We start from the raw sequence: 19,900 nt of genomic DNA on the forward strand, positions 1-19,900 counted from the left end.
GCTAGCATTTTGAGTCCAGCAAAGTTTCATCCGAGCGTTGGTTTATATTAAAATTTAATCAAACTTTAAGAGACAAAGAACAATGAATTGGGACTCTGTCCAATTCATTTCTGTAGCTTAGCAATTCTCTATCTTATGTTTATCTTAGTATTATTTAATATGGTGCACTAAAGTGATCATTGATAAATGATCACTTTAAAGAAATGTGAAACTATAAAAGCTTCTTGGATTGTTTTGCTCAACTTACTAATAGCATCTGTTCTTGCTCATTAGGACATGAAAGGCAACTTATTACCATGTTTAGGAATTCCAGTGTAAAGCTATAAAGGAAAGGAAGATGTTGTGCATTTAGATAGCAACTTTTAAAGTCTCATGATTTCCCAAACCACTTTGCAGTCAATGAAAAGACTTTCAAATGTTATGTTTCAGGAAAGCTATAGAAAATTTGCTCTGAGTGAGCTGAATATGAAATAAACTGGTAATTTGTTTTAGTTAATAAAAACCAAAAGAGTTATGGATGTCGTAAATCAGAAACGAAAATGCAAAATTGCTGGAAAAGCTGAGCAGGTCTGGCAGCGTCTGTGAAGAAAAATCAGAGTTACCATATCAGGTCGAGTGATCCTTTCCCAGTTCAGAGGAGGGATTGCTTGACCTGAAATGTTAACACAGGTTTCTCTTCACAGATGCTGTCAGACCTGCTGAGCTTTTCCAGCAATTTCTACTTTTAGATCTGTTTTAGTTGTGTTGTTTAAGAGATGAAAGCTAGTCTGAGCACCTGTTGGTCTCCTCTGCTATTGTTGCAAAAGTTCTGTAATACCATTTATATCTATGTCACAGGATAGATGGGCTTCAACAGTTTAACATAACTGAAAGATGATCCTCCAGCAATACAGAACTTCCTCAATACCTCTGAAAACCCAATACAGATAACTGCTTCTGTGTAAATCAGATAGAAATGTTTTGCTCTTTAAGGTTTTTAATAATATGCTGTTCACCAAGTGGTTAACATTGCAAATTCCTGTAAGTTTAATCACTACTTACACGTGCATGCAGGGAAATAGAGTTAAGGTTAACAATCCAAGTTGAATATCCAGTACTGCCACAAAAGCGAGGGCCAAAAGTTTTCTTCCGTGCAAACATTTTTGTGGCTGTATGAATTTAATGAAATAAACTCTTTAATACTTCTGATTCATTTTGGAATCAAAGCCAGATTGCAGCCGTGGGCAAAGGTAGCAACTGAGTTACAAATAAACTATCTATTAATGACTTTTCTATGGTGGAATAGCAGTTTCTGTGGCAGCTTTGTTTGATAACTCTTCTGTAAAGGGTTGTTCAGAATATCAAAGGTGCTAATTAAATATAAGTTGTTGTTGGACACGCTGTGCATGTTAACCTGTAGATTAGAAGAATGCAAGGTAATCTTGCTGACACCTTTAAGATAGGGAAGGGACTTGGCAGGTTGGGAGTGCTGAGAGAGTGTCTCCCCTCATGAGAGAAATAGAGCTAGATGGCATGGTTTAAATATAAGGGATTCCCAGCTTAAAGTGAAGATGAGGAGAATCTTTATCTCTCAGAGGGTCACTGGTCTGTGGAGATCTTCTCTTCAGAAAGCTGCAATGGTTGTATCCTTAAATATTTGTGAGACTGAATTACTCAGATTCTTCATTGAGGAGGGAACCAAGATATTGGAGGGAAGCAGGAAAGTAGATGCAAGGCCACAATTGTAAAGTAAGGGCATTAGGACCCTGGAGATGATGGCAACAATGTAATGAGCTGCACATCTCTGAGTAAAAATAGCACAGTACGGGGAGAGGTCGAACACTCTAGACAGAGAAAGCAAATGGTCACAAGTACATGACAAAGATCCATTACCACATGTACCTATAATTTCAGAACCTGCTGTATCTGTGATCATTGATATGGTCATATTTAATATTAATGGAGAATACATTGTGTTACTTTAAATTCTAAACTTCAAGACAGTTCTCAACTTTGCAGTTTCCTTGAACCAATCTGTAAGGAAACTAAACTCATGGAGTGGTGTCAAACCTCTTGACGATAAAAGCAATCAGAAATGGTAGAAGAAGTTCAAGGGGCAGATTGGTCTTCTCCTGCTCCTATGTCATATGTTTATATCTATTTGTACATTGCCTTCAATGTAAGTAAAAGTCCTCAGGTACTGGAGATGTTAGCTTTGACAAATGTTCAGAATGCAGGCAGTCAACAGAGAAAGAAGCACAGAAATTGTGTTCAGTTCTGGTCGCCTAATTATAGGAAGGATGTGGAAGCTTTAGAGAGGGAGCAGAGGAGATTTACCAGGATGCTGCCTGGACTGGAGGGCAGGTCTTATGAAGGAAGGCTGAGGGAGCAAGGGCTTTTCTCATCGAAGTGAAGAAGGATGAGAGGTGGCTTGATAGAGGTGTATAAGATGATGAGAGGCTTAGATAGAGTGGATGACCAGAGACTTTTTCCCAGGGCAGAAATGTCTGTCACGAGGGGACATAATTTTAAGGTGATTGGTGGAAAGTTAAGAGGAGATGTCAGAGGTAGGTTTTTACACAGAGAGTGGTGGGTGAGTGGAATGCACTGCCAGCAGTGGAAGTAGAGTCAGATACATTAGGGACATTTAAGTGACTCTTGGATAGGCACATGGATGATAGTAAAATATAGGGTATGTTGGTTATGTTGGTTAGTCTGATCTTAGTGTAGGATGAAAGGTTGGCACAATACATCGAGGGCCGAAGGGTCTGTACTGAGCTGTACAATTCAAGTTCCAAACTTGAACTAAAAACTGGAAGCACTGTCAATATACTGCAGGCCTGTCTGTGTTTGAATAAGGGGAAAGTGGGTCAATGTCCTTGGTGCGGGTGATTTGTCAGTACTGGATATGAGAAGGCAAAGGAAGGATTTTGGTACAATTCTGGAGAAAATAGTTGGTTTTGTCCATAACTGACTCACTACTCTTGGCAGAGAGCTAATATTTATAATATGTAGGGTCATGGCAACCAATGCCAATTATTATAAATTCAGCAAATCTTGCAATGACTGGGAGCACCATCAAATAGTTGACTGACTGGACATTGTTTACTGTGAAGATATCCAAATTATTCACTGTCGTCAAGGGAAAACAAAGGGGTATTGCTTCACTTATCAGTGTGATTCAAACCAGGCAGCATTTCTGAGCCAGTCAACAAAGGACAGAGATATTGAGTTGTTAGGGATGTGATATTATGTTCTGAACCCGAACCTCGAGAATAAAAGGCAAGTCTGCCCTTGATTTGTAGTTTGTACTTTCAACTCATGAATGTGGACAACTTCCAAGGGAGTTGGTGATGATGGGGAGGTGGGAGCAGATTAACCTTGGTCACAGTAACCTGGAGAGTAAAGTTTGGTTCCCACCATTTACTCTGTTCCTTAGCCACCAGTTTCACTCCTCTCTCACGTCAATGTCTGAGGCTGAGCCAGATTGTTTACAACTTTGGCATACAATTTAACATGGAGCTGATGTTCCAACACCATATCCTCTCTATTAACTGCCTTGCTTTTAACCCCGGGTCATCTCCTATCTCTGCCTTTACATCAGTTCATCTGCTGCTGAAACTCTCACCTTTGTTGCTGTTAGATGGAAGTATTCCTCAGTTCTCCTGGCTAACCTCCCAAGTCCTTTGCCTTGTAAACCTAAGCTCATACAAAACTCTTTTTTGTATTCTAATTTGCACCAATCCTGTTCACCTATTTCCCTCGTGTTCTCTGACCAATATTGCTCCAATTTTGTTCAGCTTTAACATTCATAATTTTTCTTTCCATGACCTTGCACATGATCATGTCAATCCCTTCTCACATACACACTGTCTCTCTGCAAGCTCCTCATAAAACCCACAAAGATCCCTGTGTTCCTACAAATTTCTTGCATGCTCTAATTTTATAGTGCCATCACTGGTGGCCATGTCTTCAGCTCATTGGCCTTAAGCTCTGTAATTTCCTCAACCTCTCCATGTATCTATCCTCCTTCCTTTAAGATCCTCCTTAAAAACAAACTCTTGGACCAAGCTTTAAATCATCTGTCCAAATATCTCATTATGTGGCTTGAGGTTACATTTTTATTGATGGCACTCTTCTGAAACACTTTAGGATGGCAAACGATGTGAGAAAGTTCTTTGCAGTATGGCAGGAATTACAAATTATAAGTACTTAATTGGCTGTAAGGTGCTTTGACATGCCCTGAAGTTGTGAAGGCAGCTATACAAATGCAAACTGTTTGGTTTGATGAGTGTTTTTCTTGTTTTTGATGTAATGCTGTGGCAGAGTGCTTGTTTCTCAGTCAACTCAGAGATTTGCATCCTATAGTAATGAGGTGGTGCTGCATTCTGCATGGGGCTTCTCCTTTGGATGAGATTTTAACCTGAGACCCTGCCTTTCTGGCTGTGAAGATGCTATTCCACTCTCTTAGGTAAGGCAGTGATTTGTCAATGAATTGAATTGATTTGATTGTCACGTGTACCGAGGCACAGTGAAAAGCGTTGTCTTGCGAGCAATACAGGCAAATCACATAGTTAAGTAGCATAGATAAGTAAATAATAGTTAAATAGCGGCAAAAACAAAAACACAGGTACAGGCGAATGTTAAGAGTTTGTGGGTCCATTCAGTATTCTAGCAACAGTAGCGGAGAAACTATTGTGAAACCTGCTGGTGCATGCGTTCAGGTTTCTGTACCTTCTCCCCGATGTTAGAGGTTGTGGAAAAACATTGCCAGGGTAGGATGGATCTTTGAGAATGCTGGCGGTCTTTCCTTGACAGCGGGCCTGGTAGATGGATTCCATAGATGGGAGGCCTTTGTGATTGTCTGAGCTGAGTTCACCACTCTCTAGAACCGTCTCCCATCTTGAATAGTACAGTTGCCATACCAGGTAGTGAAACATCCAGACAGAATGCTCTCGATGGTGCACCTATAAAAGTTGGCAAGAGTATTCGCCGTCATGCCAAATTTCCTCAGCTGCCTGAGGAAGAAGAGATGTTGTTGGGCCTTTGTAACCAGTGCGTCCACATGAAGAGTCCAAGAAAGCTTGTTGTGGATGATCACTCCCAGGAGCTTGACACTCTCCATTTGTTCCACCTCTGTGTTGTTAATGCGTAGGGGCGCATGAGCAACATCCCGCCGAAAGTCACTAATGAGTTCCTTGGGTTTTGCCGTCATTGAGAGCTAGGTTGTTCTCAGTGCACCATTTTTCCAAGTCTTCCACCTCCCATCTGTAGTCTGTTTCATCGTCATCTGAGATTCAACCAACTATGGTGATGTCATCAATGAATATGTAAATGGAATTAGTCTGGTATTTGGCGATGCTGTCATGGGTATAGTGAGTGCAGTAGGGGGCTAAGTACGCACCCCTGGGGGCTCCAATGTTGAGTATTAGTGAGGATGAAATATTGTCCCCAATCTTAACTGATTATGGCCTGTGGGTCAGGAAACTGAGGAACTGGTTGCAGAGAGTGGGATTAGTCCGTGATCACTAAGTTTAATAATCAGTCTCGAGGGTATAAGAGTGTTGAAGGCTGAACTATAGTCAATGAGTAGAATTCTTAAATAGCTGTTCTTGGTGTCAAGATGTTCCAGGGAGGAGTGAAAGGCAAGTGATGTGGCATCTGACGTTTGCCACCCACCTCATCCCTCAGTTCTCAAGGGTCAGCCCTTCAGTCTGAGGTTGCGCCCTTGGGTCCTAGATTCCCCTACAAATGGAAACATCTTCTTCCTTCCACTGTATCCAGGCCTCTCAGTTTCAATCAGATTGTCCCCTCACCCTTCTATACTCCATCGAGTGCAGACCTAGAGTTTCCAGTTCCCGAATACATTGCTTAGGCATGAACACACCAGGACAGAGCATTTGGTTCCCTTCCTTGTTAGTGGAAGGGTGGATATATAGGCTGGAATAGAAATATAAACAGAAAGTGCTTGAGAAGCCCAGTCTGTATGGCAGCCTGTGTGGAAAATGAAACAGCGTTAACATTTTGAGTCCACTTCTTTTGCACTTTGCTTTTGCTTTAACTTGCCTGGAGGAGTCTCCATGTCTGACTTCAGCAGAAGAAGGTGCTCTTCATTGCTGGCCTTATCAGTAAGGCCCACTTCCAGTGAAAGAATTCATCTTTGAAGTGCACGAATCCCAGGGCAGTATTGGAGTATTGACAACTGTCTAAGAAATTCATCGCTAAGTTTGGTTTTTGGAGATACAGAGGAGAGAAAGGGAGGAGAGCAGATGGTGAGAGCATCGGAAGTGGATAAAGGAGGCCAATCCAGGAGGGAGGGTATGCTCTAGGCAGGCAGCAGCAGGCAGCGAAGCACAGATAGAGGCTGTATCTTACCAGCCCAGCACAGGACTCAGGGGAAATACCGATAAATGCCTGTTAGCCAGATGAGTCTTCACCTTTCCCAAGCCACTGGATGATATGCTGGCCCCATCCAATTGCATGTCGGGGCATGACCATTCAATGGCTGTGCCATTGGAAGTCATGATGGCATTTAAAAAAAAATCCACAAATGAGAGTGTTGCTGGCTGCACTTGTATTTGTTGCCCACCCCCAGTTAATGGTCAACCACATTCTTGTGGTCACATGGAGGCCAGACCAGGTAAGCACGGCAGCTTCCTTTTATAAGGATATAAGTGAATCAGATGGGGTTTTCCCCCAACAATTGATTCATGCCCATTATTAGGCTCATATTTCCAGGTGTTTTATTGAATTCAAATTCTACCACCTGCCATGGTAGGATTGGAATCCTACTCCCCAGGACATTACCTGGGTCTCTGGATTGACAGGTTATTGCCATTAGGCCGTACCCCCACCCCACAGGACCACCTTGCAAAGAGGTTATTTCAGTCTGCCATGACAGACTTGAGTGACGTGACTCAGTCTGTAGCATGTGCTAAGGCCACGTTTCTCTATAAAATCACCATCACCAATGACTACGATAGTCAGGGCAGGAGGCCTTGCCCTCTCAGTGGGTTTTCCAAGGATTCAGGGTATCATTGTTCGTGTCCCTGTCACCAACACCCAGGCCGGGGAGGGGTTGTTATATACAGGGCCACTCCATTGATATCTAGACAGTCCACCACCACCATCACCAACATAGCAAGGTGCAGCTGTGTGCAAGGTGCCTGGTGGGGAGCAGCCATGGTTAGGACATCCTTGGGCACTCCCAGTTGCCAGGAATGCTTTTGGAGCCTGATTCCCTTCTTCATCCTCTTAACAAAAACCTATCCAGAAAGGAGATGGGGAAGAAGGAAAAGCAAGGCTGAAAGGACAACCAGGGAGTCTGGAACCAGGAGTCATAGTCTAAAGGAATGGGTTAGGCCATCTAGAACTGAGATGACTAGAACATTAGATTAGATTACTTACAGTGTGGAAACAGGCCCTTCGGCCCAACAAGTCCACACCGCCCCGCCGAAGCGCAACCCACCCAGACCCCTAAATCTACCCCTTACCTAACACTACGGGCAATTTAGCATGGCCAATTCACCTGACCTGCACATCTTTGGACTGTGGGAGGAAACCGGAGTACCCGGAGGAAACCCACGCAGACACGGGGAGAACGTGCAAACTCCACACAGTTAGTCACCTGAGGCGGGAATTGAACTCGGATCTCTGGCGCTGTGAGGCAACTGTGCCACCGTGCCGCCCACCAGTCACTTAGTTAGTGGAGAGCAGGTGGAATTCCTGTGAGTGTGTGAATAAGCCTGTAGATATGTGTCTGAGAAATCCAATGGGGACGTTCAAGACATTAAGGTGATGGACTACTAAGCCAATGTGCTTTGAACGTGAGGATTCAAATCCTACTCATGTCTCTCCTTCAAGTAATGTCAAATGCTGAATTCCTTTTCTGCCTGGAGTTTAGAGGAATAAGAAATGATCCCATAGAAATTCTAACAAATATTGCATTTTGGTAAAACGAACAAGGGCAGGACTTATGCAGTTAAAAGTAGGGATTTGCATAGTGTTGTATAACAGAGAAATCAAGAGGTTCAGGTACATAATTCTTTGAAGTTTACATCACATATAGACAGGGTGGTGAAAAAAGCCTTTATCATGTTTACCTTAATGGTCCAGACCTTTGAGTATAGGAGTTGGAACTTCATGTTGAGGTTGTATAGGGTATTGGTGAGGCCGCTTCTGGAGGACTGTGTCCAGATCTGGTCGCCCTGTTATAGGAACAGGTATTATTCAGCTGGAGAGAGTTCAGACAAGATTTACCAGGACGTTGCCAGAAAAGGAGGGTTGGAGTTATAAGTTGGATAAGCTCAGACTTCTTTCACTGGAGCATAGGAGACTGAGAGGTGACCCCATAGAAGTTTACAAAATCATGGGGGGTATAGATAAGGTGAGTGTGGGATTCCCTAGAGTGTGGGATTTCTAGACTAGGCAGCATGTTTTTAAGGTGAGAGGAGAAAGATTAAAAAAAAGAGGCAATTCTTTTTTTACACAGAGAGTGGTATGTGTGTGGAAGTGGTGGATGCATGTACAGTTACAATGCTTAAAAGACAGTTAGATAAGTACATTAATAAGAAATGATTGAAACAATATGAGCCAAGTGTAAGCAGGTGGAGGCTAGGTCAGTTTGGGATTATGATTGGCATGGACTAGATGGACGGAAGAGTCTGTTTCCATGCTGTATGACTTTATGACTCTATAAATGCTGGAAGGCTGACCAGGGAGGTCACAATGTACAGATACAGGGTAAGCAGTGAGATGAGGAGAACTTTCTTCACTCAGTGAGTGGTGGGCCTGTGGAATTCTCTGCCATAGAATGGAGCTGAGACCAAACATTGAACGTTGTCAAGAAGGAGATGAATAATAGGCCTTGGGCCTAAAGGGATGAAAGAGAATGGGAGAAAGCAGGGACAGGGAGGAGTGAGTTGGATGATCAACCATCTGGGAGAAAGTGAGGACTGCAGATGCTGGAGATCAGTGCTTAAAAATGTGTTGCTGGAAAAGTGCAGCAGGTCAGGCAGCATCAAAGGAGCAGGAGAATCAATGTTTCGGGCATAAGGCCTTCTTCAGGAATCCTGAAGAAGGGCTTTTGCCCGAAACGTCGATTCTCCTGCTGATTAACTATCTGGCCTATTCAGAGTGTTACAATGTGATGGGCACTTCAAGCTGTCACATTGAGCTCTACTAGGAAAGGGTTCCAGGAATACCTGAACATATTAATATTTACATCCACCCGCACACTTAGAAACTCAAAGGGCTTACAGGATGTTCAATCCCATTGATAGATTGAGTCAAGTGATCTGATCCCCTTGGAAGAGTCGTAGAGCTATACAGCACGGAAACAGACCCTTCAGTCCAACTCGTCCATGCTGGCCAGATATATTCATCTAGTCTCATTTGCCAGCATTTGGCCCATAATGATCTAAACCCTTCCTATTCATGTACCCATCCAGAAGCCTTTTCAATGTTATAATTGTACCAGGCTCTACCACTTCCTCTGGCAGCTTATTCCATATATGGATTAGTGGTGCTGGAAGAGCACAGCAGTTCAGGCAGCATCCGAGGAGCTCTTCCAGCACCACTAATCCAGAATCTGGTTTCCAGCATCTGCAGTCATTGTTTTTACCTCTTCCATATATGCACCACCCTCTGCATGAAAAAGTTGCAACTTAAGTCCCTTTTACATCTTTCCCCTCTCACCTTAAACCTATGCCCTCTAGTTTGGATTCCCCTATCATAGGGAAAAGACCTTGGCTATTTACCCTACCCTGCCCATCATGATTTTCTCTATAAGGTCACCCCTCAGTCTCCAACGCTCTAGGGAAAATAGCCCCAGCGTATTCGGCTTCTCCCTGTGGCTCAAACCCTGGCAACATCCTTGTAAATATTTTCTCAACAGTTACAAGTTTCACAACATCCTTCCTGTAGCAGGGAGACCAGAATTGAACGCAGTATTCCAAAAGTGTGGCTGTATCAATGTCCTGTACAGCCACAACATGATCTCCCAATTTGTATAAGAAGATGATTTTCACAGTGTAAAAGAACAGGTTTATGATTTTACGATAGACAATGGTTTAGAAATTTGAGCATCCTGATAGATTACCCTGCAGGGTGCAGAGGAAAAGACCTCTGTATCTGAAAGAACAGATTGCATTCATAATTGACGACCAGCATTATTAATTCAGTGTCAACAGTTGCACCTCCTCCTCCTCCAACTTCAATATATGTGGCAGAGTGTCACTTTAGTTCACAGAAATCAGTGTTCTGGAGAAGGGTCACCGGACCTCAGACGTTAACTTTGATTTCTCTCCACAGGTGCTGCCAGACCTGCTGAGCTTTTCCAGCAATTTCTGTTTTTGTTCCTGATTTCCAGCATCTGCAGTTCTTTCAGTTTTCCACTGGGTTCACACTTGATTCAATCTATTGAGCATCCCATAAGCTCTTTGAGTTTTTGAGTTGGTCCAGTTTGTACTTGCAAGATGATGTAAATGTTTATGTATTCGGGTGTGCCTCGAATCTTTCCCTGATTGATTTCAGTGTGACAGCTTGGAATATCTGTCATTTATACAATTCTAAATCGATCAGGTGCAGCTTCAACATGCATCTATTTTATTTTCAGGGTGAATTTTAAAACCTGTCCTAATAAAGGATTGACAATGCATTCAAATTTAATCTATATATAAAGCAGGGAAACCTGTTTGAGTGCTGTTCCATTTACGCAATCAGAATTTGATGATTGTTGGAACAAAAATAAACAGAAAAATGCTTGAAACACTCAACAGTTCACGCAGCAGTTGTGAAGAGAAAATGAAAGATTAATTTTTAAAAATTAATTTGTGGGATGAGGGCATCATTGTCCAGGCTAGCATTAATTGCTCAGAGGGCAGTTAAGAGTCAACCACATTGCTGCGGGTCTGGAGTCATACGTAGGCCACACTAGGAAAGGACGGCAATTTCCTTCCCTGAGGGGGCATTTGCAAACCTTTCAAATCATTGACCTTTCAAGAAAAGTGAGATCTATAATAGTCTTTTTAGGAAAGTGAAAATGGAAAAGGTGGAAAGAATGCCAAATGGAATGGCCTGTGATAGGGTGGAGGACTGAGGAAGAGAAGTAACTGAAGGACTGGAAGTGGTCACAGCCGAAGGAGGCAATAAGCAAACATAAAGGATGTGATTGAGAGGAGGTATCAATGGTAGAATGGTGAGGAGCTGCCTCTTGAAAGTGAAGACAATGTTGTTGAACTCCTCTGTTCCTTGAAACACAAACCAGAGATGAGTTGCTCTTTCTTGAGTTAACATTGAGCTTAATTTGAACGGCACAGCAGGTGAAGAACAGGGAGGTCAGGGAGTGAGGGGACAAAATGGAGGATTATAATGACAGGCCAACAGAAGTTCAAAATTAGGCTCATGGACTGAGCAGACCTAATCAGGAAGGCCAAGAGGATGCTAAGCTTTATTAGGAGAGGAATTCAACATAGAGTCATAGAGATGTACAGCACGGAAACAGACCCTTCGGTCCAACCCGTCCATGCCAACCAGATATCCCAACCCAATCTAGTCCCACCTGCCAGCACCCAGCCCATGTCTCTCCAAACCCTTCCTATTCATATACCCATCCAAATGCCTCTTAAATGTTGCAATTGTACCAGCTCTCACCGCATCCTCTGGCAGCTCATTCCATACGCGTACCACCCTCTGCGTGAAAAAGTATATAAAAGTAATGATGCTGTGCTTCATTTATAGAGTGTGTTGGTCCAATACTGCACACAGTTTTGGTCTCCTTATTTAAGGAAAGATGTAAATGCAATAGAGGCAGATGTGAGAAGGTTTATTAGATTTATTATCTGGGATAAGTGGGTTGCCTGTCGAGGAAAGGACATACAGGCTGGGCGAGTTTTCATCAGAATCGATGTTTCGGGCATAAGCCCTTCTGAAGAAGGGCTGATGCCCGAAACGTCGATTCTCCTGCTCCTTGGATGCTGCCTGACCTGCTGCGCTTTTCCAGCAACACATTTTTCAGCTCTGATCTCCAGCATCTGCAGTCCTCACTTTCTCCGGGTTTTCATCAGAGTTTAGAAAAACAAGGGGTAATTTGTTAGAAGTGTATATGCTTCTAAATGGTCATGATTTGATTTGATTTATTGTTGTCTTATGTACCTAAGTGCAGTGAAAAGTTTTGTTTTGTGATCAGTACAGGTGAATCATTACAAACAAGGACCATAGGGTGCTGAGGTGTACAAGGTCACAGCTACACAGGAGGTGCACAAAGCAAGATCAACATTATTTGAAGTTAGAGACTCCATTTAGCAGGCTTATAACAGCAGGGAAGAAGCTGCTCTCCAACCTGTTGATGCATATGTTCAAGCTTCTGTATCTTCTGCCTGACGAAGAAGGATAGAAGAGGTTGATGATGGAGATATGGAAAGCGAGTCTGCACTTGTGAGTGAGTCTGGATGAGTCAACGCAGTTTTAAAATGAGGAGTTAGGCAGTATGGATGGCCTCATGGTATTATCCCTTAATCTACTGTCCATCTGGAGTCAAATCTTCTCATGGCAGATAGAGATTTTGAATTAAATTTAAAACAACATCTGGAATTAATAGTCTAATGATGACCATGAAAATATTATTAATTGTCAGGTAAAGCCCACCTGGTTCATTAATGTCTTTTAGAGAAGGAAATCTGCTGCCCTTACCTGGTCTGGCCTACATGTGTCTCCTTACTCTCCTGTGGACAATTAGGGAGGTAAGAAATGCTAGTTTAGCCCCCGTTGCCCATAACCAACGAATAAGAAAGAAATTGCCCCTTTTGGGACAAATATGAGGAGAATATTTTTCTTCCAATGTGTTGAGCGACTGAAGGGATTAGTACAGCTGTATTAATCCCCTCAGTCATTAATAGACCCCATTAACAGATTTTGATTCTGTCAGGCTGACCTTTACCTAATCTGTTGTCTGCACAACTGTTGCTCTCTCTCTCTCTCTTCCTCTCTCCCTCTCTGGGCTCAATCTCCACCTAACATTTACTTCTCCTCTCTCTTCCTCCCCGACCCCATCTTTAGCATATGCACCAACGTTTTCCTAGCTACAAACACTTCTGAAGAAGATTCATTGGACCCAAAATGTTAACTACTTTTTCTCCACAGATGCTGCTAGACTTGCTGAGTCCTTTTTTTCCAGCAATTTTTGTTTTTGTTTCTGACTTGCAGCAATTCTTTGGGGTTTTTTTTTGATGAACTGATCAATCATCTCATTATTGAGGCACCTTACTGTGCACAAATTGGCTGCAGCCAACTTTATTGACGTCAATGAGGTTGGTAAATATTTAGGAGTCCCATGGTATAAGACATTGGGTGGAGCGATTGTATAAGTGCCAAGTTTCATCGTAACAATAGTTCAGAAAAGTAGGTGCACAAAAATAAAACTGGAAACGTTCAGTTGGTCAGGCAGCATCTGTGAAGAGAGAAATATTTTCTGTCCCTCTCCCCACTAAATATCCTGGAGGGTCATTCTCTCCACAAACCCAAGCTCAGACTTCAGCTCATCAACTCTGAACTGGAGTTCCTCAAACAACCAACAATTGCTATAGATATGTTCATTGCAATTCAAAATGTGGCCCACCAGCTCCCAATACATTCAGCTACCGCACATTCCCTGGCCCTTATTTACTTGGTACTTAATTTTATTTTTTAAACCCAGTGACACTTCTTCAAAGCCAGTGAAATAAATAGGAGAACGTGAATCCTGCAGATGCTGGAGATCAGAGTCAAAAGGTGCGGCGCTGGAAAAGCATAGCAGGTCGGGCAGCATCCGAGGAGCAGGAGAATCAATGTTTAGGGTATTCCTGATGAAGGGCTTAAGCACGAAATGTTGACTCTGCTGCTCCTCAGATGCTGCCTGACCAGCTGTGCCCTTCCAGTGCCGCACTTTTTGACAATGAAATAAATAGTAAGGTAAAGTCACCATAATCCTACGAGACAATAGGGCTGCTCTCTCTTTTGAGAGAGAGAGAGACATAGATGACTGGGGATGGTTTAACCTGCGGGTCACCACACCTCAGGTGAGGGAGAGATGAGAAGGCAAATCTTTCATGGTAACCTCAGCCAGTCCAGAAATTGAACCCATGGCATCACCCTACATGACAAACCAGCTGTTTAGCCAATTGAACTAACTGACCCATATCAGCCTGAACAGACCCTAGCATGGTCCTTACTGACTGAACGACATTGGTTAGGTCAAAATTGACTAGGCCTTCTGGCTCCTGCCTTGTTGCTGGCACAATGCCAACAGTGGGTGATGAGCAACTGTTGGGACCTTTGTACCCTGGCAGCTCCCTCAGGTTATAACCTTCTCCCCACTATCTCCCAAAGTAGGCCCTCCAATAGTTAACAATGTAAATGCTTAAATACTGGCTGATCCAGTTTGATAAGCCCTGAGACAGAAGCTACATTGTTAAAGTCCGTGACAGGGAGATGACAGAAAGTTTTGATTTCAATGTTTATTCTGAGCTGGTTTTTTAAACCTGTCTTCTTCATGGAATGAGATAATTGTTTGCACATCACGAGCTGATCACTGATGCATGAATTGCAAAATATTACCGGGTACACTTTTTGCAATTAATGTCAGGCCTCAATTTGAGGGAGCAGGAGAACTCAGTGTTGATTGCTTTTGGTCGCCTCGTTTGGAATTTTATGACAAAGTCTTGAGCTGAAAGTTGACCCAAAAGGTGATTACGGACCAAAAATACTTGTGCTCCACTGGCTGAACTATCACAGGTTCTCGTAACACTTAACATGCACATGCAACAAGCAATAATGCAGGCAGAAGGAATGTTTGTATATATTCCTGAGTATAATTTGGGCTGAGATAGGCATATTCTCAATCATTTGGGGAATGAAGGGTTAAGGGGAAAAGACAGGAAAATGAATATGAGCAACATTGGATAAGCCATGAACTTATTGAATGGTGGAGCAAGCTGGAGAGGCTGAAAGGCCTACACCTGCTGCTGTTTCCCATGGCTTTATGGTGTGGCTGTATTGTAGGGGAGATGGAGTATCAAATTAGACAAGTGTTGCTGTGGCGAGATGTAGCAATTTTAATCTCCTCATTTAGTTCAGGATACTTTTGCATTGGAGATAGTTCAGAGAAGACTCAGAGGTTTGATTCCTGGAGTGAAAGATATTTGTTCAGATGAGTGATTAAGCAAGTTGGGCCTATATCTATCAGAGTTTAAACGAAAGGTGGATATTTCTCTTATTAGTTAAACGGTCTTAGACGGCATGATATGCTTGCTGCGGAGAAAATGTTTCTCCTCTCGAGGGAGTCCAGATGAAAAGCGTTTGGTTTCAGAATAAAGGTGTCTCATTTTAAAAAAAAGATGAGGAGGAATTTCTTCTCTCAGAGGGTCACCAGTGGAGGTTGGGGCATTGAATATATTCAAGGTTGAAGAAGACAGATTTCAAATTTGCAAGGATTGCAAGGGTTATGGGAACTAGTTGGGAAAGAGAACCTCGGCCCATGATCAGACCAGATGTAATCTTACTGAATGACAGAGCACCCTCAAGCAGACCTCAGGCCTACTCCAGCTCCTAATTGCTTCAGTGATACTGGGTGTCACGGTGGCACAGTGGTTAGCACTGCTACCTCATAGTACTAGACCTGTGTTCAAGTCTAGCCTTGGATAATTGTCTTTATGGAGTCTGTATGTTCTCCTCATGCCTGTGTGAGTTTCCTCACACAGACCAAAAATGGGTTGGATTAGCCACCCCAATTATGGTGGTGGGGCTGGGTCTGCATAGGGTGGTCTTTGGAAGGTCAGTGAAGACTCAAATTGCTGCTGTTTGCAAATTATGGATTCGATGACATGCTATGGAGCTGAAAGGTCATAGCCAGTTGTGAAATTCCAAATTATTGCATTTCCCACAACTGGAACAGGTCAACAAGTTTAAGAAACTGCCCCATAATATTACTGAGTTGTGATTTCAAAGGAGCTTAATTTGACAGAAAAAGAGTCATAGAGTCAAACAGCACGGAAACAGGCCTATCAATCCAACTCATCCACACCAATCAGGTTTCCCAAAATAAACTAGTCCTACTTTCCTGTGTTCAGCCCCTATCTCTCAAAACCTTTCCTATTCATGTACCTGTCCAAATGACTTTTAAATGTTGTAACTGTATTTGCCTCTACCACTTCCTCTGGCAGCATGTGAAAAAATAGCCTCTGAGTAGCCTTTTAAATCCTTCCTCTCTGACCTTAAGCCTATACCGTCTAGTTTTGGACACCTCTACCCTATCTCTATTCACCTTATCTTTAGCTCTCATGATTTTATAAATCTCTGTAAATGTTTGAAGATTTTGGAATATCAAATCAAGGTAGGAGTTTCGTGGTGAATGGTAGGCCCTTAAGGAGTGTAGTGGGACAGAGGGACCTCGGAGTTCAGGTTCACAGTACTTTGAAAGTGGAGTCATCAGTCAGGGCATTGAGTATAGAAGTTGGGAAGTTATGTTGCAGTTATAAAAGACATTGGTGAGGCCACACTTGGAGTATTATGTTCAGCTTTGGTCACCTTGTTATAGGAAGGATGTCATTAAACCGGAAAGAGTGCAGAAGAAATTTACAAGGATGTTGCCAAGACTCAATGGTCTGAGTTATAGGGAGAGGTTGGGATAAGCTAAGACTTTTTTCTTTAGAGTGTGAGACCCTGAGGGGGACCTGAAAGAAGTGTATAAGATCATGAGAGGCATGGATAGGGTGAATGTATTCAGTTTTTTCCCCAGGGTTGGGGAATCGAGGACCAGAGAGCATCAGTTTAAGGTTAGAGGGGAAAGAATAAAAGGGAATCTGAGGGGAAACTGTTTTTTTACACAGAGGGTCATATGCATATGGAATGAGCTGCCAGCAGAAGTGGTTGAGGTGGGTACATTGACAACATTTAAAAGACATTTGGAGAAATACATGGATTAGAAGGATATGGGGCCAAGTGCAGGGAAATGGGGTTACCGTAGGTGGACATTTTGATTGGCATGAACCAGTTTGGGCTAAAGGGCCTGTCTCTATGCTGTAAGACTCTGTGACTCTATGACATGCCATAATTGAGCTGAATAATGGTGATTGCTGTTGCTGACAACTAAATTATTTTCTGTTTCATTCAGGTATCCGTGGCAACAATAGGCAGCTTAAATGCAAGCCCAGAAGCAATAACTTCACTTCTCTTCAGTGTTCGAATGGCTGCCTGGAACCAGATCTTGGACCCCTGGATTTATATCTTGCTTCGGAAATCAGTTCTAAAGAAAATTTGGAAAATTACGAACATGTGCATTGGGAGGCAAAACATTAGACTTCACAACTGGAACTGCAGCTCACTCCAAAGCACCATTAAGTCAGCTGCTATGGAAAGCTCACTGACTGCAGTTAAACGACAGCCAGAGATATCGAGGATAAATTAAACCAAGTGATGGTTGTCTTTAACCATATGTTATATCAGGGCTGTCAGAGCCATAACTGGACTGTGGAGGTCTCCAAACCCTGTCAAGTCCAGTCTTCCAGCTGTTCAGCCTCAATTGTGCTTAAATTTCTCATTGGCTTACCTGTGCCCTCCTCAAGCATTATGGGTCTGGAAGGTTTGAAAAATAAATCGCAAATCACAAAACCAAGATCTGTTAGTAAAGATCTCCTGCAGAATACATGCAAATGAGCTGAAACATTAATTCACATTTTACTCATGGCTCATAAAGTTGTGCAATATTCACATTTGGGTACATGAAGCTAACAAGGTTGGACATCATTACAATTTATAATTGATGTATTTGTACAGTTCACTGTAATATGTTGGAAGTTTTCATATTGATGCTGTCAGACAGATATATATGAGCTGTCTTTACCACTTGTGATTTCCATAAATATATATGCACTTTTAATCTGCTTCTCAGGCTCTGGGAGAGAAATGTTCATACAGAAATCTGTGAGCATAATTGCTGGTTTCTTTCGAAATGCAATAGCACAAGGAGCAAGCAGTGACTCAGAAGGCTGAATGGCCTTTTATAATATTGTGACTTCTCATATGTGTATGACGTCCTGACATACTCCTCAACCTGTGGAAGACTTTTAACATGAAATTTAATGGGTAGACGCACCAGCCTGCCAGACACAGAAAGATCCCAGTGATGGCAATGCAATGGAAGAGTTGATTTGTTTTGGCGGTGTTGGTTTAGGGAGGCCTACTCACCATGCTCCTAAGAGGATTGGCTGCTCTTTTTAAAACAGTGCCATGGGATCTTCTGCACAAAACAGGGTCCTCCTGTTAATGCAGCACTCTGCAGGTACTGCATTGTAGCTTCATCTGCTCATGTTTTGGAAACATCTGAACATTGCTGGGTGGAAAAACACAGCACAAGCTTTTTTACCTGTATTCATTAAGCTGGATCAGCATTTATTGCCCATCCCAGATTGCCCAGAAGGCAGTTGAGTGGCATCCCCATTGCTGATGGGTGAGGAGTCACTTGTAGACATGACGGATGGCAGTTTCCTTCCCCAAAGGGCATTTGTGAACTAAATGGATATTTTCCCCTGACAATTGATACACAGTCATCTGTAGACTCTTAATTCCACATTTTTGTTGAATTCACCGTCCACTTTCTGCTGTGGTGGGATTTGAACTCAGGCCCCCAAAGCAACACCAGGGTCCCTCAACGAGCAGCCCAGTGGTAATATGACTAGGCCATTGGCTCCCCTACATTGTTGGCCTTCCTCACAGTCACACAATACTGGAGACATTTGCGAAACAATCTCTAGCAATCCACCTAGAACTGAACCAGGCACAAGGTGAGAAAAACTCTCAATGGCATATAGATTTGGAAATCATAGGTCCAAAGTCTTTCCAAACATGTTACATGCACTGCACGTTATTTCTCAGACTGCTCATAACCTCCCTCATTTCTCCTGTCACTTGCTCCCGATCATCGGTCAACTCTGGAGTTTACAAATGCTTTCATGTCAGGGTTCAAGTCAATAGCACTGACATGAGTCCTTGATTTTACATGATACCATTGGCAGTCACTGTTGCCACCATGTGGCCATTGCTGTTGGCTGTTGAAAGTAAGTGGTTGTACCGTTGCAATGATTCTGTGATCTGAGGGCATCGTTGAAGGGTCAATGCCCAGAAGGCAGCGAGGATTTGGAATCGACAAACCTGCAAAGGCCTGACCTCGTACCAAACCTAAAAAAAACAATGCTTTGTGATTTAGAAAAGAAAAAGACCAAAAAAAAAACATGATTAGGTTTGAAAGATTATGAAAAATCATCAAAGTTAATCACTCAAGAAGAGCAATATAGGGAAGTCATTTTCAGTTTCTGCATGTGTCTGAAGATCTACACAGACACGCTGATCATGAAGAATCAGGCTAATAATATTTGAAGTTTGTGCTTCAGATTACAAATGTTTTTTCCTTGTAAATATTCACTCAGTATGCTTGTTTTGATACTTGCCATATTTATTTATTTCTCTGTGAATGTAAAGGCTGAGCCTAAGCTAATGGAGCTTGATGCCAACAGTGGTGGGGGGAGGGGTGGGGGTGGGGGGGTGTCAAGTTGGCCACTCTTGCCACACCGCACCTGATTTTTATTTCCATTCATTTCAACGGAAGAGGCACATGAATTACATTTATGTAGTGGCGTTCACATCTGCAGGAACATCCATAGCACGATGTAGCTCATGAAGTACTTTCAAAGTTGCAGTGTAGGATATGCCACAACCAATTTGCATGCAATGAGATTCTAACCTGATGTTGTTTGGAGGATAATTATTTCCCAGGGCACTGGGGCGAATGCACTTACTCCTTTTGTAAATAGCATCATGAGGTACTGTGTTTTATATTCATTTGGGAGGCTAGACATGGTTGAAGTTTAATGTCTCCTTTATAAGACACTCT

General features: G+C 42.7%; 1 protein-coding gene across 1 annotated transcript in view; it reads left to right on the forward strand.

Annotated features, from left to right (window-relative positions):
• The window catches only part of LOC140480118 (prostaglandin F2-alpha receptor-like), a 39,029-nt gene extending 19,514 nt beyond the window's left edge, over window positions 1-19,515 (forward strand). Inside the window, exon 3 of the mRNA XM_072574785.1 lies at window positions 17,126-19,515. Within this exon, the coding sequence (XP_072430886.1) occupies window positions 17,126-17,419 (294 nt within the window). The 3' untranslated portion in view covers window positions 17,420-19,515. The remainder of the gene's footprint in view (window positions 1-17,125) is intronic.
• Window positions 19,516-19,900: the final 385 nt, after the last annotated feature.

Source organism: Chiloscyllium punctatum, chromosome 7 (genome assembly GCF_047496795.1).
Source record: "Chiloscyllium punctatum isolate Juve2018m chromosome 7, sChiPun1.3, whole genome shotgun sequence".
Taxonomy (NCBI): Eukaryota; Metazoa; Chordata; class Chondrichthyes; order Orectolobiformes; family Hemiscylliidae; genus Chiloscyllium; species Chiloscyllium punctatum.